Below are 25,885 nucleotides of genomic sequence, written 5' to 3' on the forward strand. Positions count from 1 at the left end.
GCTGAGCATCTGGGCTGTGGTTTAAACAGGAGGGCCCTGGCTACAGGCCTGTATCAGAGACCCCAGCTCCACTGATGGGCCATACTGCAAGCCCTGGAATTTTGGTTGGGAGACAATAAAGGAAAAACTCAGGAGAACAAAGAAACTATTGGTAGAAGTCCAACATATTAATTACAGGGCACGCCTGCCACCTAGCACTGTGCATCATACAAATCCCTGATGCAAAAAGATCCTGGCAGAAGAAAGTCCAAAAAAGAGGGGATATGTGTATACATACAGCTGATTCACTTTGCTGTACGGTAGAAACTAATACATTGTAAAGCAACTTTTCTCCAGTAAAAATTGAATCTGAAATTAAAATAAAAAAGATTCTGGTAGATGTCTGCTCAGGATCACTGCGACCTGAGGCTCTGAAGGTCCAGGATGTGCATCTTGCCAACTGGCTTCACTTATAAACTCAGGAAAAAGTTTGTTGTCACATTAACAATAATTTAAGAGATCTTTGATGTTTGCATGGTGAGACTACCAGAAGGATTTTTATCTTCTGTCTTATGCTTTTCTGCAATCTCGAAGTTTTCTACCATGAAGATATACTCTTGTCAAAGTTAAGTAAAATCCTATTTAAAAACATTCTTATACAACCCAACCCTCCACCTATCTCGTAGTAAGAAAAGGGATGGGCTCTCCAAATACGAGACAGAAATGAACGCAGCTGGAGTTCCTGTGAGCATTAGGACCATGCTGTCTCCCATGGCGTCTCACTCCAGGCACGCCAAGGCTGCAGACCCAGAGCCTTGCCCACTGTTGGGCTCTATGGCCCCTCCCCTCCCCTCTTCCATGGACCTGACCCTGCCGGCCCCTCGGCCACTCCAAGTCTGGATTCACGGTGAAGTTTTAATCGCCTACATCTTATCATGACTCGAAATCAAGGTAGAATTTGGATTCTGAAAGATAACCTTGATGAGAAGCAAGATTCAAGTCTGGTGGGATGCATGGGGCAGACAACCAACAGGTGAAGTTAAGAGGAGGAGCGGGTGGCGGGGAGGTGGAGATGACCAAACAGTTAGCACAAACAGCAGAGAAACAGCACCGTTCCAGCAGCAAGCTCAGAGGACGGGGGGCCGGGACCACAGCAGTCCAGGGTTCCCAAGGCGGCAAGCGAGAGAGGAAGTCGGTACCACATCAGCCAACTTCAGCATTTCAATACGTGTGGACTTATTTTTTTATATAGTTACCTTGTTTTTAATGGTACTGGCTCTCCATTTACAGTACAGGTAATAATCTATCCTTTGAGGATAAATTTAAGTGGAAATGGTAGGTCAGTTCAAGGGGAAGTATGTCAGTGACCACACAGGTGATGGACAGAGGTGGCAAAAATCATGAAGATGGATCAAGAATGACTGAAGACAGAAAGAAACTGCAGTAGCTAAAGGCCTGTCTCGACCAGCCTTTCTGCTGCTCTGGGCGTGACTGGCCTGCTGATGCTCTTTCTGCCCACTGCTGCTTTAACTTCAGCACCCGAGATGTTCAGGGAACGACAGCACAGTCATAAAGCTTCATTCTGGGCTGGCCTCTGGCTGGGCATCATCGATGCAATTATTCAAAACGCTTGAACGGAGCACAGTAAATCCTTCAAAAGATACAACACCTCTAGAAAGGACCCTATTTGGCAAAAGCCATCAATTCGGGGCTCTGACAAAGAAAGAGGAGAAAAGGGCAGCGGTTTTAAATTTAGCTGCTTCAAGATAAGCCTTAAGGAAAAAAAAAAGTCACTTGACAGAGGCTGTATATTTTAGGAAGCATAGCGACAACTGACCAGCTCTGCTTTATTTTCGAGCGTTGACAAAAAGCCTGCAGGCGCGAAGAGGGGCAGCACACAGCCACTGGACTTACTCAGCACGGACATCCCGGCCCCAGGACCTGGGCATGGATGTCCCGAGGCGCCCCTACAACTGTGCTGTGCTGGAGAAACGGTCCAGAGGGTGTGGCAACTCATCTTCTCTTTTGAAATCAGAATCCACGCTGGCTACTTTAAAGTCTGGCCTGGAATTGGGGTTGGGAGGAGGGGTCCGCTAGGGGTCATCTGGCCTTTAGGTACTGCTTTTTTTGTTTTTTGTTTTTTTTTTCTGTTTGTTTGAATTTCAGAAATGAAGGAGGATACACGATGAAGACACATGGTAAAGGAAAAGGATTAGAAGTCTCCAATTTCTGAAAAGGGGAGAGACTCGTTAGGAGAGGATGGGATGTCAGAGGAAGACCAGAACCGCAGGCGTTTAGAGAGAGCCGGCTGGGCCGTTGGAGACTTGTCTTTGTCCTTGCTTTTGCTTCTCAAAAAGGGACTCTTTTTGCGCTGAGTTGCTAAATCGTTATCCCCAGGATAACCCGAGAGAGAAAGGAAAAAAGAAAAAAAAAAAAAAACAACAACAAATAAATGAAATGAATAATAACACGTAACTCCAAATTAGTTCAATGTACTTTGGAAATCAGAATCCAGCCCAGGAAAGATGGAAACAAAAACCACAACAAGACTGGAATCAGGACTCAGTGAATCATTTATGCTCGGCCTCAATTTAATTAATTTAGCGGCATCTTAGTGCCAACACTTTACTCAGCACGTGAAGAGAATTACATATTACTCAAGGAGCCAAGGGCTTAAATGATTTTCAATTTCAATGTGTTAAATTATTAAATAAGAATGTTCATTAATTTAGGACCCAGCTTCTCTTACTCATCCATTTTAACGACCGACTCCTTGACAATTTGGCTCATGTGTTACTCTCATTCCTGTTCAAAGACCTTGGAAACAACACTTTTCTGGCCTGCTGTAATGAAACAGTCTACTGACTATTACTCACCAATAATTCTTATACATCTGGAATAATCTTTTTTGGCAGGATGAGTTAAAAAAAATAATGGAAATACCTCTTTTTCATACTCCAAAGCCCTCAACACTAAGAATTACTATACCCTTTCTCCAGTACTCTTCCCTAGAAAATCCCATGGATGGAGGAGCCTGGTGTCCACGGGGTTGCAAAGAGTTGGACACGACTGAGTGACTTCACTTTTTTTCACTTTTTTTCTTCTAATACATGACTTTTAAATGATTTCTAATTTTTATCAGAAATAAAAATTATTGGAGCAGACAATTGGTCTAACTTTTTGAACAGGTCATACAGAAACATAACCAATACATCCAATTTCTGACTTAGAATTAAATTTGGAACCAGAACCTCCATTGTTTCTTCCTCCATAGCGCCACCTGGTGGTCAATATTCACACCACAGGTAAGGGACTGATGTGATACTGGGGCCCTTAGCTCTGCTGGGGGGATGCCTAACATCTCTGTTAGGCGACATGTTTGATCAGCTTTCACTGCAGAATGTGCACTTGGTGGCAAAGAGCTCAGATTCCAGGGTTAATAGGCCTGTGTTCAAATCTAAGCTCCATCACTTATTACAGCAGCAAGTGTCTCACCTTGTTAAGCCTCGCTTTCTCAGCTCTGAAAGGGGGACGATTAATCATGCCTACCTCACAGGGCAGTTAGGACTAAATGAGGGAGATAAAGTAAATTAAAAAGGTGCTGACTGCCCCCAAAAAGGCATTCAGTGAATGGCTGCTGTTATTAATAATTATCGCTGACTTGCTCACTCATGGATTGGTACAAGCAATTTTTTCCCATGAATGTTTCCCTGACTCAGTCGGGCTGATTATGGAGGACTTCCCTGGTGGCTCAGTGGTAAAGAATCTGCCTGCAATGCAGGAGACGTGGGTTCAATCCCTGGGTGGGGAAGATCCCTTGGAGGAGGAAATGGCAACCCGCTCAGGTATAGTTCATTAAGCCAAGTTTAATACAAGTTGAGGTGATGAATGTCAAAATAATTAAATAGCCAATATGAACACTAGAGGCCAGAGAACCCGTCTAGATGAAAACAAACGTTACGTTTCATCATCACTGACCTGAACAAGAGCCTTTTACATAATCTGACCTCCTGCGAAGAATGGGAGTGCAAACGTTAGTCCCCAAACAAGGTGTGAAAACACTTGCTTCTGTGCATTTGAAAGTGACAAGACAGAACCTGAAGTGGTGAGCGCGGCCTCCTGAAAGGCCTGTGCCTGTCCCACTCAGCAGAGGGTGGCTTGTCACTGGCTGTTAGTGCTATAGGGTCAGCCCCTACCCCTGAGAACGTGGGGGGTCTCAGGCACAGGCCTGATCTTCAGAAAGTCCTGGTGTCTTTCATAAAAATTTACTCAGGATGTAGGTTCAGTATAAATAATCCGAGCAATGATATTTGAAAGTAAATTGGGAAGCTGAACAATGTTTGAAGTAACTGCCGTGTTTAATCAGTTCTAAGATGTACATCTTCCACCCCCAAATCTTAACATCACTGAAATCAGGGTGCAGCTCCCACAGTATCTTAGAGTCACCACTGCGGGAGGGGGGGGGATCCAGACGAAACGGTGACAAAATTGTTGCTGCCGCAACCAATATATTTTGTTTATATTTTCCTTTTATGTGTGTACAACAAAAATCTATCTAATTAAGTCCTTTAGAAGAGCTTGTCAACCAGAACATGGTAGAAGTTCTGAGCGGTAAAGTTCTGCATCATTGGATTGCCAGTGGCAGGTAAAGTAATTGTGCAGTTTATAATTGAAAGCCTCTTAGATTTGATGACATGAAGCATATTCAACGAGAAGTCCGTTTCAGAACCTCTGGCAAACTCATGACAGTCTTCATGGAAAGATTAAGCCAAGCGCCCTGGCTGGTAGGACCGAAGGCCAGGTCAGGCTGAGAAGAAAACCTGCCTGCCTTTCCAAGTTAAGAAAAGACTGAAACCACACACGGACTTGCTGAGATCTCATATGTGCCTATTACCCACGAAATGTGCCTGGGATGTCCCTACAGAGACAGCTTATTCTAAATTTCTAACCTGCACAAGGAAACCTCCAAGCCTATGCTACTGAGCTTGCTTCTGGTGCCTGTAGGGCCACTTGCGGCTTGAGTGCCTCTCATCATCTACGGGATTAGTGACGCTTCTTATGTGACATGGGTTTATACTTTCCTGGCTATTAACACACTCCTTTCAGGCTCTTACACACACATGGGCACATCTACAAGCCACCTCCCTCTACCCCGTCCAATGAGAGGGTCCCTTAGGCCCACCTCCGCCAGCCAGGTCAGCATACCTACCTTTTCCCAGGGGCCCGTTATGGGCGTCACGTTCGTCTGGGCAGTTTGAGCTCGATGGGGTGGACTCGGGGTTCTCGGGCTGAGATCTGAGCAGCTGAGAAGCAGATGGCAAGGTCGGGTCTGGGGACTCCAGCTGCCGGGGAGGGCTGTCTGTGGTTGACTTCAAGCGTTCTCTGGAACCCTCTTTCTTTGGTTTGATGAGTTTGACTAAGGCTTTGGCTCCAATCCAGTGGTTTTTCCTAATGAGTAGATTTTTAGGACACAGTCAACCCTCACTGCCTGCTCCAGCAGGTCACAGGGTACAGTGTCCTAACATGGGCTGGTGTCCCCATCACCAGCCTGGGAAGGTGGCCAGTAACGGGTTTAGAATATTGGCACTGTATTTGGGGCTCAGGAGACAGAATGGAATTCTCAATCAGGTACAGCTCAGGGATGGCAGAACCACGTATGGGTGCAGAAATCCACACTACTCTCTTGGAAAAACGGAACTTCAAGTGCGTCCATTAACCCTTTTTTTCTCTTTTTTTAATGTGGACCATTTTAAAAGTCTTTATCTGACTTTGTTTCAATATTGCTTCTGCGGTTTATGTTCTGGATTTTTGGCCAGGAGGTATGTAGGATCTTAGCTTCCCAACCAGGGACTGAACCCACAACCCCTGTATGGGAAGGCACCGGACCATAAGCGAAGTCGTCTAGTCGCTAAGTCGTGTCCATCTCTTTGTGGCCCCATAGACTGCCCCTGCCAGGCTCCTCTGTCCATGGGATTTCCCAGGTAAGAATACTGGAGTGGGTTGCCATTTCCTTCTCCAGGGGATCTTCTTGACCAGGGATCGAATCCCCATCTCCTGCATGGGCAGGCAGATTCTTTACCACTGAGCCACCTTGGAGAAGGAAATGGCAACCCACTCCAGTGTTCTTGCCTGGAGAATCCCAGGGACGAGGGAGCCTGGTGGGCTGCCGTCTATGGGGTCACATAGAGTCAGACACGACTGAAGTGACTTAGTAGCAGCAGCAGCTCATTAACTCTTGATTACCTCTGTGAAATAAAAGAAGTGCTCTGCTAATCTGATCTATCAGGTGGCCAGTTTTCTGCCAAAATGCCATTTTCAGCTTCACATTCCTCCTCATTCCCTGCTAAGGTTCACAGGAAGTATTAACAATAAGCTGGCATTCCCTGACCACTCCCGGCACCCAGGAGTCTGGGCGTGGTGGCAGAGGGCAGTGAAGAGCGGGCCGTGTAAATGAAAAACAGGGAATATAATGAGTAAGTGATAAAAGTTGTAGCTAACAGGAAACAGAGAAGGCTTCTGCTGTATCGAAAAGAGAACCACGTCCGGATTCTCCTCCTGCGCTGAACCGCACTGAACTGTGTTTACACAACTCGCTCCACTTCTGCATCTGGGCCTCAGTGTCCATCTGCCACCGGGAATGCTGAGACTGAGGTTCTGAACCTCTGTGCTTCTGTGACTTTAACAGAGAGGCCGTTAGGGATTACAGCGATTCTGACGTCAAGGCTGGGCTGGGCCAGGACTATCTGTAGGGCCCAACTCCTGGAGACCAGGCCCAGGGAAGTGGTGCTTGATGGAAGAGGCCAGTAGCCTTGGGGGACGGAGCCAGCCCTACAACCCAGCACAGGGCTGAAAGAAATTCTAAACTCTTCCCTCTGTGGGAGGGAGGTGCACAGAGGTGGCCTGCCAGCATGGAAGACACCGGCCCTACAGACCGGGCTGCTCCTGACAGCTAGTTTCCGCCCTGAGCGTGAATAAGGAATGCCGGCTGTTCTGTGTTTCAGCCCCTGAAGCTTAAGTCAACTCACTTCTTTGGAGCAGGATCATAGAATTTGTACTGATCCATGATTTTTTCTTCCAGCTTTTCCTTGTGTCTCCGTAACGCATTTAATTTGTCTCTGTGGAGAGAGGGGACAGACCATCAAGTCAGGTTTAAGTCAGACAAATGAAGTCACTCAGGTCGGCCTGGGACGTGGCCCAGCACACGTCACGTGGGCCACCCTGGGCACTGAGTCAGGAATATGTGAATGGAAACACGGGATACAGGCCCAGGAAGTCCTAATGCCTTGAGGCGGCCTGCGAGCTCCCAGGATCCAGCTGTGAGTGGCCTCAAGGAAGCAAACCCCTGACCGTCTGAAAACCCAGCTCAGAAGCAAGGACTTTCCGGCCTGGTCATTCAGGACATGGGACACCCCAGGGTCACACTCAGGGCCAGCTCGTGGGCGTGCATATCAACCAGACCTTGGTGGTGGGGTGAAGTGTGCCCTCAGATGCTAGGTGGGCATCAAGGTGGAAAAAGTCATCTTAGCAAAAGCAGACCTCTGACTCGGACCCATTCCAACATTGGGTTTCTGATTACACTTTTGTGGAGACAAACTTGAAAGCTTCCAGGGGCCAGAAAGAAAAGATGAGGAGCACAGTGAGCCTGGAAAGACCAGGGAGGGCGGGGTGGCCTGAAGCATGGTGAACCACCTGGGATTGCTGCCATGTAGGAATGATGCTGGAGAAGGCAATGGCAACCCACTCCAGTGTTCTTGCCTGGAGAATCCCAGGGACGGGGGAGCCTGGTGGGCTGCCGTCTATGGGGTCGCACAGAGTCGGACACGACTGAAGCGACTTAGCAGCAGCAGCAGGAATGAATGCAGACCTGGGTCGGGGGATGGGGTGGATCTTCTCATTTCCCAGAGAAGCCAGAAACTCAAGATCGTGAAGCAAAATCTCCCAGCTTGTACATGCTGGAAACCAGCTCCTATTTCAAAAAATGCAGAAAAGACCAGAAAGACACTTCTTGAGCCTCGGGCTGCCAGAGAGCACCTCTGCTTCCTGGGAGAGAGACGCTGGCCTTCCTGATTCACAGGGTGTGCTTTTATCTCAGGGAGCCCCGCGGGCGGACTCCATACAGCACTGCCCACAGGGCCACTGACTCCTGTCCCCTCCAGCCTCTCACCTCCTGGGTGGTCTCTTCACAGCTCGGACCCTCGGTTTTCTCACTGGAAAATGAGGCTTCTGGGCCAGAGGCAATGGCTCAGGATTGTTTCTGTCAAGGCGCTGCCAAGGTTCCACCCAAACCAGGGACTTTCCCAAGCGTTCCCCCACAAAGGGAGCTCCTCATGAAGAGAGGCAGCTTCTGGAACCACTGGGTCCTGACCACCAACCCCCAATCCCTCGCTGTTTGAGTCAGCCCCCTTGACTCGATGCCTGTGATCTGTTCCTCTGTCCTCACAGCCCTGCCGCGTGGCCTTAAGCCTGGAGGGCTTCTGTGGCTGGGTCCGCCCCCCACAGCTGCAGGCAAAGTCAGAGAGCAGGCCCAGGCCCCTCCCGGCCCCCGAAACAGTGCTCTGCTCTGCTCGAAGCAGCCTCTGGGAAGCCTGCCAATTCCTGGCCCTCCGCAGACACTCTCTAATGCAGAACTGTCATCCAACCATCCCCCTGGGGTCCAGGCGCCTCCTCTTCTAGTTAGCACCTGCCCGGCGTCTGCAGCGATTATCATCCACTGGATTACAGAGGGCCAACTTCAGGCAATGGTTGTTTCTACTCCCAAAATTATGGTGTGGTTTTTGATGCAAAGCATTTTCTGGTAGGTGGTGAGCCACCTCTGAACGTGGAGATGAAACCGGGAGGGTAACAAATAAGCCTCAGGGCACTTGAGAGCTGGGACGAGACCATGCCCCTCTACAACCGTCTCCTACCTTCCCCAAGCCGGCCAGGCGCTCCTGCCCACAGCAAGGATGGTCCAACCACAGCAGAGCGGTGGAAACCCCCTGAATCCATGGACCCATCCTGTGTTACTTCACGTCTGTACCACATCTCAGTACCAAGCCTCTTGAGCTCATCTCTGGCAGCTTCCTAGGTCTGGCTGGACCAGCATCCTGTGGCACTTCCTGGTGTATCCTGACTTGTGAGCCAGGCATCGGCGCCTCCTCTGCTGGGGCTGCTCCAGGTTCCCTGCACCCAGGCCCCTGCCATGCTCCACCTCCACATCCCCCCATCTGCCCTGCTGGTCCCCGTCCTGCATCAGCAGCACTAACCCCATCTCCTCCTTCTCCATCTCCCTGAAGCTCCTCTACCTCTGGTACGGACACAGCTCTAGTCATATCCCATCAGTCCCACCAGTTCCCGTTCACCAGATTGCTGTGCACCTCACAGGGCCCATGTAAAGCCGGGAGAAATAAATACTGTGGCACACTGGTCACCAACCCTCCAGACGCTCATCAAACACAGACATGAGTGACAAAGAGCCCTGCTCGGCCTTCGATGTGAATTCTTTCCCTGAGCTACTCCTCAGTGGCACGCTTGTATTTTTAGAAGTGCATTTAATTCCAAAAGCAGAGTAAGAAGCTTCTGGCGGTGGGCAGTGCCTTTAAAAAGCTAATGAAAGCCAACTGCCACTACCTGTAGAAACCCAGAACCACTCCAGGGCAAGAGAGAGGAGGACAGGCTGGTAAGCTGGCCTGCCCTTGCCCTTAGGACACTGACAGGCCCCGGGGCTGTTCTGGCCCAGAACGGGAAGCCAGGATCCCGGTGTCGACAGGCGCACCATCACCCGGGTCCCTTACATGTATTGCTTCTGTTCTTCGTGGTACTGCTCCTTGTTCTCCAGGTTCTGTTCTAGAAGCATCTGGTTCTGCTGGCTCAACAGCTGGATTTGGCTCAAGAGGTGATGGTTTTCTTCTTCCAAGTTCCCCTTGAGTCGGGACAGCAGCTGAAATACAGATCAACAGTCTTAAAAACGGTGTGACCCCGTGAGTCTGCTGCCGGGAGTCCAGCTTCTGAAAGAAGGAAAACGCCACGTGCACCAAGACGTCCATCTCGGGCCTCCCTGGTGGCTCAGCGGTAAGAGTCCGCCTGCCAATGCAGATCCCCGGTCCGGGAGGATCCCACATGCCGTGGAGCAACTGAGCCTGTGGGTCGCAACTACTCAGACCCCGGGAGCTGCAACTACTGAGCCAGCACGCCCTAGGGCCCGGGCTCCGCAGCAGGAGAAACCACCACAGTGAGAAGCCCGAGCACCGTAGGTGGAGAGCAGCCCCTGCTCACTGCAACTAGAGAAAAGCCAGAGCACCAGAGAAGACCCAGCACAGCCAAAAGAAAAAAAAGACAGACACCCATCTCAGTATTATCCAACTCGTGATAATTTGAAAGGACCCAAAGGGCCACTGCCCAGTCTGGCAGCTGTGGGCAACACGTGGCTGCTGAGCACTTAAAACATACCCAGAAAAACAAGCAAAAACAACATAGCTAGTCCTCGCCAAGACGAGCAGGGTGAATATAGCAGGTCCTAAAGACTTAACTAAAAACCGGATGTGAAATATCTCATTAATGAGATCTTTTTGCGGTTACATGTGGAAAGGATAATATTTTAGGTATACTGTGTGAACAAAATATATTACTTAGGATTAATCCCACCTGCTTCCTTTCTTTTTAAATGTGGCTAACTTGACGATTTTAAATTACCTCTGGTGGCCACATCATTATTTCTAGGGGACAACTCCGTTCTAGCTGAGGGTCAGCACACTTCTCTTATAAAGAGTCAGGGAGCAAATATTTCAGGCTTTCCAGGCCAGATGGTGGTCTTTGTTGCAACCACTCAACTCTGCTGTTGCAACAGGCGAGACAAGACCTACACGCACAGGTGTGCCTGTCCTCCAAGAAAACTTGACTTACAGACATTTAAGTGTCACAGCATTTGAAGTTGCCACACACACACAAAAAATTTTTTTTTTTTACTTTCTCAACCATTATAAAATGCAAAAATCATTCTGAGTTCACAGCCATATAGAACAGCTTTAGGGGCTGGACTTGAGTTTTGGGCTGAGGACGGCGAGCTCTTGCTCCAGAGTATGTCTATGATGGTTGGTGTACAGCAAGACGACCAGCTTTTTGGCTTCAGACAGCCTGGGTGGCAGCAGGCTCAGGCCTGAAGCCCCCACGGAGACCCTGAAGCACAGCCTGTGGTGGCGGGGCTCCCCAGGACAGTGCCTGCCTGTGTTGTGGCCCCCTCCTCCTCCACAGGCCCCAGTCCCAGCCCGGAGTGTCTTTGGGCGTCTTGGCACCCTGGCTTCTGCTTCCTCATCTACGATGCCCCGCAGGGCTACCGTGAGCTCAAAGGAGAAGACCCTCCGGAGTGTTTCTCAGCAAACAAAGGGCAAGAGGAGCTGTGTCCGGGGTCCTGGCTGTCTTGGCCATCCCGGGGCTGGGGCAGGACCCGGCCACGCCTCCCTGCCCTGTCTACTCTGTCTTACTGGCCCGGGGAGAGGTCTGCTGCTGAACACAGTACTTTCCACCCGAGTGCACCAGAAGGCAGGGCTCTGCTCCTTTGAGAACCGGGGGAATGCTTGTGTAAGCTCCAACCTGACCACGCCGGGATCAGGAGCCAGGCAGACAAACCCCAGCACAGGAAAAAAAAACAAGAAAAACCTGTGACATTTCTCTAGAAGAGTGCAGCTACTACATGAAAAGAAACGGAAGAGCAGCATGGACACAGCCAAGAGGGCAGGAGGAACACAGCACGCGGCTGTATTGCTGCACCTGCTCCGACCCTTTGCAAAAGGCAACGATCAGATGCAATGGTGCTTCTGCATGCATCCTGACCAGTCGAGGAGTCCATTCCCCACCCAGACAGCTCTGGCCTCCTCTCTGCCTCTGGACCACCTTTACACATGTCCTCAGAGCATACGCGCCAAGGAGGACCCATCTCGACCCTGCTGAGCCGGAAGGCTGTCACCCCAGGGGACAGGCTCTGGCGTCCCGGGGCCCTGCCGCCCAGCCCCAGGCCTCACCTCACAGTGGTTGTCCAACTTGGTCAGCGAGATGTCCATATTCTGGTGCTGCTCCTTCAGTTTATCGAACCGGGCCTGCCAGCGGTTCAGCTCCAGCTGTGAGCTGTTCAGCGAGGTCTTCAGCTCCTTGGTGTGGGTGTGCAGTTCCTCGTACTCCCCCTTCAGCTGGTGGTGCAGGAAATTGACCCTGGGGGTGGGGGTGCACAGAGAACCACAGGGCTCAGGGCCGAAGAGCACTCCCAGGCCTTGTCCCAGCTGTGCAACCTTAGACCAAACCACAACCTCTCTGGGCCTCAAACGAGGGAGTTGAACAAAACCAGTGGTTTTCAAGCTGGGTTCTCTGGGGTCCTATGAAGGTACCCCTGGTGCCCCCACCCTGCACCAGGGCAGACAGCACAGGCAGGCTCGGGCAACCACGCCGACAGAGCATCACTGTTATGATCTCTTCTGTATTAAGGCTCTGGCATATGTGCCTCCTTGGAAAAAAGGGTTCTGCTGTTCAAAGATTTTTTTAAACACTGAACCACAAGATGCTCTAAAACTCTTTGTCTCTGCTCAGCTCTTCTTCCCAGTTCCAAGCTCCTTTTCTAATTTCAACTCTCGAGATAAATAAAGTATGAGACGCTGGGGTATTATGTAAATCTGCTAAAATTATCATCATCATCATAACTATTATCTAACTGGGCTTTCTCAGGGGAGGATGTATAACAGAAAGCTCAAAGTACCAGGGGCTCATGGACTTGATTTTGACACAGATGAGTCGTTTGGCTCACTGATTAAATGAATTAGGGGGTTGACATTTAAAATTGTGAAAGTTTCACATCAACATTCAAACGTCCAACTTCTCTTAAGACACCAAGCACAAACAAAGGGATAATCTGGCAGCCCCAGGCCTGCCTCCCAGCTGACTACCTTGAGACCAAGTGGCTTCTCCATTTCACTGTCTGGTCTACAGCTGGCACTCACCACCATGTGCCTGACCTGCCTGGCACCCGAGCCCGCAGTCCTCTACTCATGAACACAAGGACGTGGGGAGGAAGCGGCATCACGTGGCCCTACCAGAGACAAGACCTGATTCAAATCCTGTCTCTGCCACTGACTACAAGCATCGGCCCCAGACGAGGCATTTAATCTCAGTCTGTTCCCTCATCTGTTTTTAAAAATGGATGATAATAATTCTGTGACGGTTAAGAACCTGCCTGCTATGCAGGAGACCTGGGTTCAATCCCTGGGTTGGGAAGGTCCCCTGGAGGAGGGCATGGCAACCCACTCCAGCATTCCTGCCTGGAGAATCCCATGGACAGAGGAGCCTGGCGGGCTACAGTCCATAGGGCCGCAAAGAGTTGAACACGACTCAGCGACTAACATACACGGTGATTCTGTAGATTCCTGTTACTCTCGGTGGTAACAGTCTAAGGTCCCTGAGACACTAAACCAGCTCTTACGGAGAAACGTGGGGGTGTGTTTCCGTGAATCTGGTCACATGTTTGTGTCAGCTGGTCAAGACACACCTTGTTCAGTGTGGCTTCTGCTTGTGATGTGCTCACAGCCACCAGCAGTGTACTCATGCCTGAAGGAAGCTTATCTACCACACCTGTATTCTCTGTAGTGTACATCACAGCCCCGCACTTGGGAACGTGAGAAGGCATCCCACCTGGGGGGCCATTCATATTATTGCCTGGGGGAGTTTTGCAGAAACTAATGCCTGTGGCTGGTGATTTGTTATGTAAGTGAATACTGAAACGTCTCTGATCAATAATGTTCAGGTAATGAAAGATGTTGAAAGTTGTTGAATGGCAAAACTGTCACCAAAAAGTACAAAACCACGAAAACCATGATTCTAAACAGGCCACGAAAAGGACGCTCATTTGCAGCATGGGCTGCTGGGACCGAATACCCTGGGCATCCTTAGCTGGATATGTGTGTGTCAGGCACCTCGAATGTCCCAGCACCCTGGGCATGTCCTCGAAAGCGCCACGAGTACTGATTGGGGGCTTACAGATGAATGTGAGCAAGCAGGTGAGTTCATAAACAGGGAACCCGTGAGATGAGGAATGTGCCTGTGGCTGACATAACCGTCATCTCGGGGTGGGAGGTGAGGACCGCCAGCTTACTGGATGCGCTGTCCCAGGTACCACACTGGTCCTTCCATCCCAGCACCATTCCCGGTGACCTCATTACCAACCAGCTGTTAGCATGATGGGCTGTAAAACACATGATGGCCAGGAACACCCTTGACCTCAGGGGGCGCTGAGTGGGTGAGATGCCGCTGCCCATGGGCAGGTGGGCCCTGGGGCCCCAGCGTTTACCTGTCCAGCTCCTCCTGCAGCCTCTGGTTCTCGCTCGCGGCCATGGCGCTCGTCCTCTGCTCCTGCTGCAGAGCCTCCCTCTCGGCCCTCAAAACCTTCTCCAGCTCGTCCAGCTCCGCCTTGTGCTTCAGCATGTCGCTGTGCCTGCGGGAGGGGACACCTTGCTGGCAGCCTGTTCCCCAGCCATCTGTCCCCACAGGTAACACACACCCCGGAAGATCTTGGAGCCTCCTCCGCGGGGAGCGAGGCTTAGATGGCAGGCAATCGCGAGGGTGGTGGCTGAGAAGCGTCCAAGCCAGCAGCCAGGGAGGCAGTGCCCGGGTGAGGTGGTTTGGGGGTCTCTTCCAGCCCCGGACCCAGGAGGTCCCTTCCTCCCACCCAACACGCCTCCACAGTCCCCTCGGTCCCCATAACCACAGCCTTCCTCCCTTGGGTCACCTGGAACTCCAGAACTATGTTCTCTGAACCCTACGCCCTTCTCTTAGGGATTATAAATAAGCTACCAGGTGGCTCACTAAGAAAGCGGTAGTCGCTCAGTCGTGTTCGACTCTCTGTGACTCCATGGACTGTAGCCTGCCAAGTTCTTCTGTCCGTGGGATTCTCCATGCAAGGATTCTGGAATGGGCAGCCATTCCCTTCTCCAGGGGATCTTCCCGACCCTGGGATCGAACCCCAACCTCCCGTACTGCAGACGGATTCTGTCTGAGCCACCTATTCAGCTAGGCTCACTAAACACAAATAGATTTAAAAGAAACCACAAAATAAACAGCTGGAGTCCAGTACACGTAACAGCTAATAAAGCAGCGAATCCCTGGAGACGGGGGTGGAGTGGGGAACCCTTCTCGCTGTCTAGCTTTGCCCTGGGTTCCGGGGACCAGAGGCTTCCCGGGGTAAGGTTAGCATCCAGGCAGCCACCAGAGGCCAGTTGTTCTCACACTCACACACCAGACACTCCCCTGACCCAGACTTCACCCTCTCCCTCCACGAGCCTCCTTGTACTTCCTCCTCTGTCTCTGCATAGGGCACACTGCACAGCCATCTCTGGAGCTCAGCAGAGCACAAGGACAGTTCCTGATAAGCCCCGGTTGCTCCTTCTACCTGCTGGAACCTTCTGAGCTCACAAAGACTCAAGAGTCCCCACATCCAGGCTTTTCCAGTCTTCGTCTCCAGACTGCCCACCCCCACCCCATCAGCGGTATGTGGACCGTGTGACTGGAGCCCAGACTTGTGCCTGTGTGGGAATCAAGCTCGAAATCTGCTTGGGCCGCTGTTGAGAGGCAGACATTTATGTGGCCTTTAGCTGCAAGGCAGAGGGTCCCTGATGCGGTGCTGGGCATGTGGCTCTGCCTGGCTTTCCGGGGTGATCTTTCTCAGGCAGGTTAATGATTCTGGGAAAAGTCATCCCAAGTCTGACAAATCAGGGCCATGGGCTGACCATTAGGATCCCCGGCTCCCACTTCCTTGTTGTAGCGTCTTGGGACAGCGCACTGATCCAGCATCTCTCTGACCGACAGTCACCACCCCACTGCAGGACAGGGCCCGGGCGAGTCTGGCTCATCACCAAGTCCCCAGTGGAAGGAGGCACCATGTTCAATAAATACGTGTTAAGAGAATGAACGAAGTGTCTGATTTTAGTGTCAAAGGAAATGAATGTAGAGCCTTTGTCCCTGTGTGCCAGGTACCCAGACTCCTGAACCTGGAGCGCTGCCGCAGACAGACCCAGGGGCCTCCAGCCTGTCCAACAAGCACTGGGTAACACAGTGGCTCCGTGCTGCATTGAGCCAAGGGCTATAGGAAAAGCAACAATGAACTCCCGTCCAAATTCCACCTGCAAAAGCCTTCCCCCGCTGAACACACATGAAGAATACCATAAGATATTATAACATATAACAGGAGAGGTGAGTGCTGGGCATTGTGCTAGCTTCAGAGTTGAGTGAACATTTCTCACGCCATGTTGTTAGTAAGTAGGGTGCCTCCCCTACCAGTCTAGACGCAGCACCAAGCACACTGCAGGTGTGTACAAAGGATCACATGTATATGGAAGGGTGCAGAGGAGGCCGAAGATGCTCAGTTTGGCTGGAAGGAGCAATCTTACAGGAGCAGACGTCTCAGCAGGCCCTCAAGGATGGCAATCTGGGTGGATCAAGCGAGCGGAGGACTCCAGACAGAGGCAAAAAGGAAGCACCAGGTGAGTGGATGAATGAATGCCATCACCCCAGGCCCACAGCACCATCAGGCACCCTCATGCAGCTTTGCTGGCTCAACACCCTCCCTTTGGTCTGTGATGAAACACCCCTGCACTGCAGCTTCACTGAGCATTGTAAGGCTGAGTCGAGGGAAGCAGAGCCAGCAGGGCCATCTCACAAGCAGATGACGAGGACAACTACTTCTGCACACGCACCCACCCACCCTCGCCAAGTGTTAGAGAGACTCTCCCTCCTGCATTAGAGCCACGTGCATATCACACCTGTCCCCAGGTGTGATGGGTCCTGCCACCCCTGCCCAGGAGCCTGGGACAGTCGCTGATCTGCCGGGGCAGGTGCTCAGGCGATGCTGGCTGACTGAATGTACACAAAACCCAGAACCCACGAGCTGTCAACAGCGCAAAGTGAAGACTTGTGCATTTCAATGTATGTAAATTCTATCTTAAAGTGTAGAGGGCTAGAGCGGGGAAAGTAAAGATGAAACAAAGGTGGCAAAATAGCGCTCACTGCCAAAGCTAGTCATGGGTCTACAGAGGCTTCACTATACCATTCTGTTTAATTTCTATATACTTAAGATTAAAAGTTGTTTTCAAACTATGGTGCTGGAGGAGACTCTTTAGAGTCTCTTTGACAGCAAGGAGAAAGGACATCAACCCTGAGTATTCACTGGAAGGATTCATGCTGAAGCTCCAATACTTTGGCCACCTGATGTGAAGAGCTGACTCACTGGTAAAGACTGTTGCTGGGAAAGATTGAGGAAAGGAAGAGAAGGGGGCAACAGAGGATGAGATGGTTGGATGGCATCACTGACTTAATGAACATGAGTTTGAGCAAGCTCCGGGAGATGGTGAAGGACAGGGAAGCCTGGAGTGCTGCAGTCCACGGGGTCACAAAGAGTTGGACAGGACTGAGCGACCCAACAACAAAAGTTTAAAAAAAAAATGCAGCTCAGACCCTGAAAGGCCAGAAAAGAACTGAGAAGGCGGGGTGAAGGGCATCAGTGTACATGAGCTGCTGTGGGGAACTTCCTCCTTATTCTTGGTTTGGAGAGAAGAGAGAGGGAAAAAGAGACTCCTCAGGGGAGCAGGGACCCCACACCAACAAGCAGTTTCCCTCAGCCGGGACTGGCCACGACACCCCTTCTTCCCTGGGGATCCCCTGGCCACCCGCTCTCCAGCTGCTCTCACTCCGAACCGCTGAGGGAGACTTTGATTTACTTCCCTTTGGGGAAAGTTCCAGTGCCCCAGATGGTCTGAAGCCGCAGGCCAAGAGGAGACTTGAGGGGCACGGAGGGACACAACCCGGGGGACCTGGCCCGCCGGCCCACCAGCGCGCACCTCTCGCCGAGCTCCTTGTGCTCCAGCTCCAGGTTGCGGTGCAGGGTCTTCAGGCAGCTGTGCTGGTGGATGAGGGCCTCGTACTCGGCGGACTGCCGCTCGTGCAGCGCCCCCAGGTGCTCGTGGTCCTGCAGCAGCGCCTGGTAGGCGGCCGTCAGCTGCTCCTGCTGCTTCTGCAGGCTCTCGTTCTCGCTCTCCTTGGCCGTCTGCTGGCTCTGCAGCAGTGCGTACTGGGCGCTGAGTGAGGCGCTCTGGGAGGTCAGCGTGGAGTTCTCCACCTGCCGAGAGGGAGACGGGGATGGAGGCTGACACGGAGGGAGCGGGGACCCCCCCTGGGGCAGGCAAAGACCCAGCTGGGACCGAGGACAGTCCTACCCGGACCTGAGGAATGGCTGGGGGAGGCCAGACAGTGCCATAGACTGTCACGTGGTGCTTGGTCCTGAAGCCTCTCCACAGATGTGACTTTCAGTGGCACATGAGGCCCTATCTATGAATAAGCTCCTTGGATACCATCTTTCAATACTCTTAAAAGCCTAGTTTTAAAACAGCATCACTGAGGATTCAGAATACCTGAACAACCTACCTTAACTTAATTGATAGCTTCAGAACACCCACCCAACATCCAAAATTATGAGGAACTGCAGAGAAGGAAACACTTCCTAACTCATTCTGAGGTCAGAATTAATTACCTTAACATGAACAAAGATATGACAGCCACAATCAAAAACCCCAACAAAACAAAACTACAAACCAATACCCTGTTTCTTTATTTTACTAGAGCAAATTCCAACATCTTTGCCAGTATCTTATCATCCCTGACCCATAAGTTACATACTTTCAAACCCCTTTCTCAGAAACGGCAACGAATAATTCTTAATTTTTTTCACAGTCTATTAACTATAAATAAAATATCCACATCTGAAAATGCACGGTCCAGAACTCTCATTTGGCTAGATGCTCTCAATAGACGATACTTCATTTCACTCGTGGAGATGAAAAATTCACATTTGCTTTAGAAAGACTCTACCAGGTCCTACGGTGAAGAAATGTGCTTGACTTGGTTGAACTCAACTTATTTGATTCCAGAATCTCTTTTCCCAAGAAATTCCTAAGAACATCTCAAGAAATAGATTTTGGGAAACAGATAAGACTGCAAGTAAAAGCAGGGAAATGAACTTTTTTTTAGCCTGGGCAGCCATGTGTTCAATCACTGAAAACCACTTTCAAAGATCCTGAGATTAGGAACCATGGTGTACAATGCATTTGCTAAAAAAAAAAAAAAAAAAAAAAAAGCCCCAAACTCTCCCTCTGCTTCGTCTTGCTGACTGGGAGTCGTGCGAGTGCTGGGCTGGTCTCTAGGAGACAAGGAGCATCCTTCCCGCGGGGCCCGCCCGCCCAGCCCTCACCTGCAGCTTGGCCGTCTGCGTCTGCAGTGTGGCGTTATGCTCCTGCAGGAAGCTGCTCTGCTTCTGCAGCGTCAGGATCTGGCTGCTGAAGGCCGTGTTCTGGGTCTCCAAGTGCTGCAGCTGTTCCTTGAGCAGCTGCTTCTCAGCCTGCAGGGCCGCATTCTGGGGGAGGGAAAAGCGTGGGACTGATCAGACGCCAGGTCCGTACCTGCTTCCCTTGTGGCTCACCTGGTAAAGAATCCTCCTGCAATGAGGGACACCTGGGTTTGATCCCTGGGTTGGGAAGATCCCCTGGAGAAGGGAAAGGCTACCCACTCTAGCATTGTGGCCTGGAGAATTCCATGGACTGTGTATAGTCTATGGGGTCGCAAAAAGTCGGACACGCCTGAGCACAACTTTCACTTCACTTCTGTACCTGCTAACTGGCAGCGGGGACCTGAGTTGTTGGGAATGAGAACCCTCAAGAGTTGATGCTATGGGGGCCAAAGCCAGAACCCATTAAGTAAGAGAAGTAACACTTTCCCTCTTAGAAAGACAATAGAATCAGAAAAAAAATTTTTTTGTCCATGTTTTCATGATAGGAATGAATACACATGATGGGGATCTTGCAAGGAACCCAAGCATGTGAGTGTGAGACGGGTGAGCGGCAGTTACAGCTGCTCTCTTTAAAGCTTTCTGTCTTTAATGCTTCTCTCTGTTTTCTGTCACTCACCCTGAGAATGCATGTCTGTGAGCTTGCACAGGACAGGAGTCAGGGCCTGTGGCCACAGCCTCATTCCACTCAGGGGTGACAGCAGGTAGGTTAAGGCGGTTCATGCTCTGCGAGGCAAATAAAGGCCAAGCAAAATACGCCACCGACTGGACTAGGACGTGTGGGTGGTGGTTGTGGCCTGTCCCTTACCAGTATAGGGCTTAGGGTCGAGTTTCTTACACTCTATCTCACCTTTTTCATCTATCAAATGAAAACCATCACTATCTACTTCATAAGGCCATTGGGGGACATCAAAGGACGTCAAGTGTTTAGACATGCATGGACAAGCTTGTTCTGTAAAGGGCCAGACAGCAAATATCTGGGGGTCTGCCGGCCGTGTGGTCTCTACCTCGACACTAACCCCCGCCATCCCCGCGGGAAGGCAGCCCCACACAACGTGGAAGCAGAGGGTGTGTCTGTGGGCCAATAACATCTTATTCATGAAAACAGGTGGGGGACCATGGGGACGGGCGGTTGACCCCCCGCAAAGCACTGAGACACAGAACCCCATGGAAACGGTGCAGGTATAGACGCTCCAGGCCCAGGGATGTGCTGGGACACAGAGAACGCGTCTTCAGGGAAGACATGCACACACCCTTTCAGTTAGAAAGTCCGAAGGGGGACCTCCCTGGTGGTCCAGTGGTTAAGAATCCGCCTTCCCAGGTAGGGGACACAGGTTCGATCCGTGGTCTGAGAATGAAGATCCCACGTGCTGCAGGGCAACTAAGCCATGTACCACCGCTACTGAGCCCGTGTGCAACGACTAACATCTGACATAGCCAGAAATAAATGAACAATTTAAAATAAATAAATAAAATGCTCACTTAAAAAAAAAAGAAAAAAAGGCTGAAGGGATCTCAAGTGGAAAGGAGCTCACAGGACCTGCCAGGAAATACAAGAAGTGGCTGATGAGACCTGTGTCAATCTCAACAGCTCCTGCTGCCCAGGGTCCTTCCTGGTGATGGGAATTCCCGTTCCACCTACGCGACGGTTCACGGACAGCCTCTCCCCACTCACATTGCGCTCCAGTTCAATGGCCCGGTCCTTCACACGCAGCAGCTCCATCGTGGCCTCCTTGTGGCTGGGCACCCAGGGCTCCTTCCCCGGGTGACCCTCGACCAACGTCTCCATGGGGTGTTTGAAAGAGTTCTGCGCCTGCGTCCCCCCTTCCTGGCTCTGCTTGAGGACCTCACACTCCTTCTTCAGCTGTGGGAACAGGAGAGCAGACTTGGGGCAGGAAGGGGCCCAGCTGGGGGCCCCCCGCACCAAACCATCCCCTCGCCCAGCACTGGGGTGGACCTGCCAGGCACCTGCCTTTCCTTTTGCGGGGAGCACACACAACCTCCATCCTGCGTGTTACCCCCTGCAGAGGGGACTGAAGGGCAGCGCCGGGACCCAGCCCCAACTTCAGCTACATGACTGTGGCCAGTCTCCTCCCTCCCCTGAGCCTTGGGTGTCCTCTCCACAAACACCTGCTCCAGGACACGGGCATCCAGGCCGCCCCTCTGCCACCCAGGTGGAGGGCCTGGGAAAGGTGAGGCGGGCATCTCACAGCCACGACCCTTGGCCCGTCTTGGGGCGGGTGGGGGGCACACTGCTCTTACCACCTGGATCTCGTTCTGCAGCTGGTGATTCAGGCTGGCTTTCTCTTCTACCTGCGCTTCTAAGAAAGCAATCTTTTCTTCTTTCATGGCGAGTGTTGTTTTTAAAGCTGTTTCATTTATGCTCTCCAAAATCTTGTATTTCCTGAAAAAATAAAAATACACGGTAGTATTTATCTGTCTCATCCTCCCACAAGCTCCCAGTCTCCCAGCTGCCCACAAGGTCCTCCTGCATTAAGCTGGTTTCTTCATCTCGTTGAAGGATGTGGCCCAGAAGGACCACAGGAGCCAAACACCGTCGCCCAGAGCCCTCCCCTGACTCCTGGTGTAGACACATCTGGGACACTTGTAAATGAAACGTCACGGCTATAGTGTTCCAGGCACCATCTTAGAGAAGTACTATTATGGCCATTTTACAGATGGGGCAACTGAGTCTCAGAAAGGTTAACGAATCCACCCATAGTGCTAGGTAAGTGGTAAATCTCTGTGGACTTGTAACCACACTAAAAGGACATCATGTTGGTTACAAGTCCAAGAAAAGTCCAAGATGCTGGATTTCCTGGAAAAGCGAGATCATTTAGGAACGCAGTGCAGGCAAAGAAGCAACAGCTCAACTTTCAAATCAAAGTGCTGGGCCCAGCGGTTAAGAACCCTCCCGCCAGTGCAAGGGACACCAGTTAGGTCCTTGGTTTGGGAAGATCTTCCATGCCGCGGGGGCAACTAAGCCCGTGGGCCACAACTACTGCAGCCTGCCTGCCCTAGAGCCCGTGCTCCACGAGGGAAGCCACCACACTGAGAAGCCCGCGCACGGCAGCTAGAGGGCAGCCCCTGTCCACTGCAGCTAGAGAAACCCCAGGAAAGGCCCAGCATGGGGGGCGGGGGGCAGAGAGCGAAAGAAAGAAGAGGAGAAGGAGGGGAGAGAAGGAGAGAGACAGAAAGAATTGCAGGCTGGTTTAAAAAAAAAAATCAAAGGGCTGGGGGAAGGAGAAGGGAACAAACGGGTGGAACACCCAGGATCCTTAGGGCAGTGAAAACACTCTGTAAGACCCCAGAGGGGTGGATACATGTTGTTATATATTTGTCAAAACCCACACAACGTGCAACACCAAGAGTGACTCCAATGTCACCTGTGAACCCTGGGTGATGACCTGTCAGCGTTAACGCATGTACCATTCTGGTGGAGGTTGGGGTGTTGACGGTCAGGAAGGGTATGCATGTCAGGGGGCAGGGGTCTACAGGAAATCTCTGTACCTGCCCCTCAGTTTTGTTGTGAATTTAAAACTGGCCTGAAAGAGCCTAACTAGAAAAAAAAATCAGGAAGCCTTTTTATTGGACAAAAGAAATCCCCTTCCACTCCCTGCTTGGAATCTCCAGGAAGGAGGCCTGGGATAGAAAGCCCCACTTGGGTGTGGAGAGAAAATGCAGCACTGGGGGGGTGGGGCGTGGAGCCTGCGGGGAGTGGGGTGCACGGACTCCTGCAGCCACCCGGGGAGGGGGAGTCCTCACGGGGGGGGGGGGGGGTGGGGGGTGGGGCGTGGAGACTGCGGGGAGCGGGGTGCACGGACTCCTGCAGCCACGGGGCGGGGGGAGGGGGGAGTCCTCATGGCGGGTGGGGCGTGGAGTCTGCGGGGAGTTGGGCGTGGAGCCTGCAGGGAACGGGGTGCACGGACTCCTGCAGCCGCCTGGGGAGGGGGGAGTCCTCATGGGGGTGGGACGTGGAGCCTGCGGGGAGTGGGGTGCACAGACTCCTGCAGCCACCTGGGGAGGGGGAGTCCTCACGGGGGGTGGGGCATGGAGCCTGCAGGGAGTGCGGTGCACGGACTCCTGCAGCCGCCCGGGGAGGGGGGAGTCCTCACGGGGGGTGGGGCATGGAGCCTGCGGGAGTGGGGTGCACAGACTCCTGCAGCCACCCGGGGAGGGGGAGTCCTCACGGGGGGTGGGGCATGGAGCCTGCGGGGAGTGGGGTGCACGGACTCCTGCAGCCGCCCGGGGAGGGGGGAGTCCTCACGGGGGGTGGGGCATGGAGCCTGCAGGGAGTGGGGTGCACGGACTCCTGCAGCCACCCGGGGAGGGGGGAGTCCTCACGGGGGGTGGGGCATGGAGCCTGCAGGGAGTGGGGTGCACGGACTCCTGCAGCCGCCCGGGGAGGGGGGAGTCCTCACGGGTCACCGTTGCTGCTGTCATCCTGCAGCAGCAGCTCCTTGTGGAGGCCGACCTTCTCCAGCTCCTGGCTCAGTTTGTCCAGCTCACTGCTCAGCTGCTGGCTCTTCAGCTTCTCCTGCACCAGGTCCTGTGGGGACAGTGAGGACAAGCGTGGGCCAGGAGCCCAGCAGATGCGGCAAGAGAGACAGACACAGGCCCATCTCAGGGCAGAGCAACCATCTTCTTGAGTCACAGCTGGCTCAGGTGTCTCGAGGGACAAGCGGGTGGTTCTGTGTGGACAGCGGACCCTGGGGATGTCTTGAAGGAAAGGGATGAACACACCTTCCCAGGCCCTGGGGTTCAGGACACCAGCAGTGTGTCCGGGAAGGACTGAACATGCTCCAAACACATCCAGAGACGCGTCCGAGATACCATTTATGGTGACCTTTGAGGAACAGGTTTGAATTCTTCCAACACAACTGCCTTTTCTATGAAGTGATGTAATTAAATGCCCATTGCAGGGAATTTAGAACATAAGAAAAAAGTATAAAGGGGAGAAAGATTTTACTTTTAGACTTAGGTTTTGATTTACTTTTCAAAAGTGGACATTGACCTCACCTAGGAGTTCACTTACTCTGGTCCACACCTCTGTAGCTTTCCAGGCAGCTACCAATTTCTGCCCGGTGACATAACTACATGCCCTCACATGGACCCCTACCACACCCCAAGGCCTGGAACCCCTACCACATTTGGTGATGTTTGCCGAACGTTCCGGGGTCGCTCCCCAGGTGTGGCACGGAAGGGCCGGTGCGTGACCTTCCAGCTGCCTCACCTCTGCTGTGGGAACCGCCCTAACCCCATGTTGAGATGGGGGAGCCATAAGGTCAAAGCAGACTGGACTACTGAGCCCCAGCACAGAGGACAGGCTCCCTGGAGAGTCGCCTGGACTCACACGAGAAACCAGCCTTGGATGGGATGAGCCCCTGAGACTCTGGGGTCGAGCGTTATTGCAGCAAACCCTAACCAATGCTTATGGAGGCAGGGGCTACTGCCTGAGTTGGTGTCTTGTATCTTCCCCACAGCATGGTGACCTGCTGCGCTGACAGTCAGTAATGTATACACATATGTATATATTTAACATGGAGACCTTTCTGAGTTCTCAAATTTCCTTTTCTTCCTTAGCACACAGCTAGAACGTTTCTCAGCCTCCCCAGCAGTTAGGTGCAACTCTGTGACCCAATTCTGCCCCAAGAAGTGTGGTCCTTCTTTTCGGCATCCACCTGCTTCAGGTAGGTCCACTGTGGGATGGCCGAGCCACAGGATGGAGGAAGCCGGGTGCCTGTGAATAGCCACAGTGAACTCCCACGCATGGGGAGACCCAGCTTCTGTGATGGGCCAGGCAGATGCTGAAGTCACTTCCCAGAGTGACTCACCCTAACACATGCAGGGAAGCCCACACGACCACGCAAAAAAATACCAGGGAGAAGTAAGACAGGTGTTCACCAACAGACTTAAAAATTTGGACCCTTTCAAGTGTAATTGCACTTCAAGGTGTATATCCTAAGAAAATAGGTATCTGTGGAGGTGTATGTTAGGATGTCCAGTGTTATTTAAAATAGTAGGAGGGACTTCCTTGGTGGTCTAGTGCAGGGGATGTGGCTTCCCTGGTTCCCGGCTCTGCCAGGTCAGGGAGCTAAGATCCACATGCTTCTCGGCCAAAGTACCAGGACACAAACAGAAACAATACTGTAATGAACTCGATAAAGACTTAAAAAAAATAAAACAAAACAGTGGGAAAACTCAGAAATAATCTGATTGTCCAAAAAAACGTGTGTTAGTTGCTCAGTCATGTCTGACTCCTTGCGACCCCATGGACTGCAGCCCACCAGGCTCCTCTGTCCATGGAACTCTCCAGGCAAGAATACTGGAGTGGGTCGCCATTCCCTTCTCCAGGGGATCTTCGTGACCCAGGGATTGAACCAAGGTCTCCTGCCTTGCAGGCAGATTCTTTACTGTCTGAGCAGCCAGGGAAGTAATCACAGTAAATCTACCTCACAGCCTTTAGAAATTGTGGCTTGAAAGCTGTTTAGTGTAATGAGAAAAGGTAAAGTAAGTGAAAACAGCACAGAGCTAAGGTGTACAAAGTGGGGTAGCAAGTGT

The 25,885-nt window shown here is 51.9% G+C and overlaps 1 protein-coding gene across 2 annotated transcripts in view; it reads right to left on the minus strand.

Annotated features, from left to right (window-relative positions):
• The window catches only part of CCDC88C (coiled-coil domain containing 88C), a 145,568-nt gene that overhangs the window by 13,609 nt on the left and 106,074 nt on the right, over positions 1–25,885 (minus strand). For both annotated transcript variants that reach the window (XM_018066131.1, XM_018066130.1), the window contains exons 16-25: positions 23,746–23,873; positions 21,587–21,728; positions 21,000–21,188; positions 19,232–19,393; positions 17,826–18,103; positions 14,285–14,428; positions 11,976–12,162; positions 9,753–9,898; positions 7,005–7,094; positions 5,189–5,427 (exon numbers count right to left, since the gene is read on the minus strand). In XM_018066131.1, the coding sequence (XP_017921620.1) occupies positions 5,189–5,427; positions 7,005–7,094; positions 9,753–9,898; positions 11,976–12,162; positions 14,285–14,428; positions 17,826–18,103; positions 19,232–19,393; positions 21,000–21,188; positions 21,587–21,728; positions 23,746–23,873 (1,705 nt within the window). The remainder of the gene's footprint in view (positions 1–5,188; positions 5,428–7,004; positions 7,095–9,752; positions 9,899–11,975; positions 12,163–14,284; positions 14,429–17,825; positions 18,104–19,231; positions 19,394–20,999; positions 21,189–21,586; positions 21,729–23,745; positions 23,874–25,885) is intronic.

The sequence above is a fragment of the Capra hircus genome, chromosome 21 (genome assembly GCF_001704415.2).
Source record: "Capra hircus breed San Clemente chromosome 21, ASM170441v1, whole genome shotgun sequence".
Lineage (NCBI taxonomy): Eukaryota > Metazoa > Chordata > Mammalia > Artiodactyla > Bovidae > Capra > Capra hircus.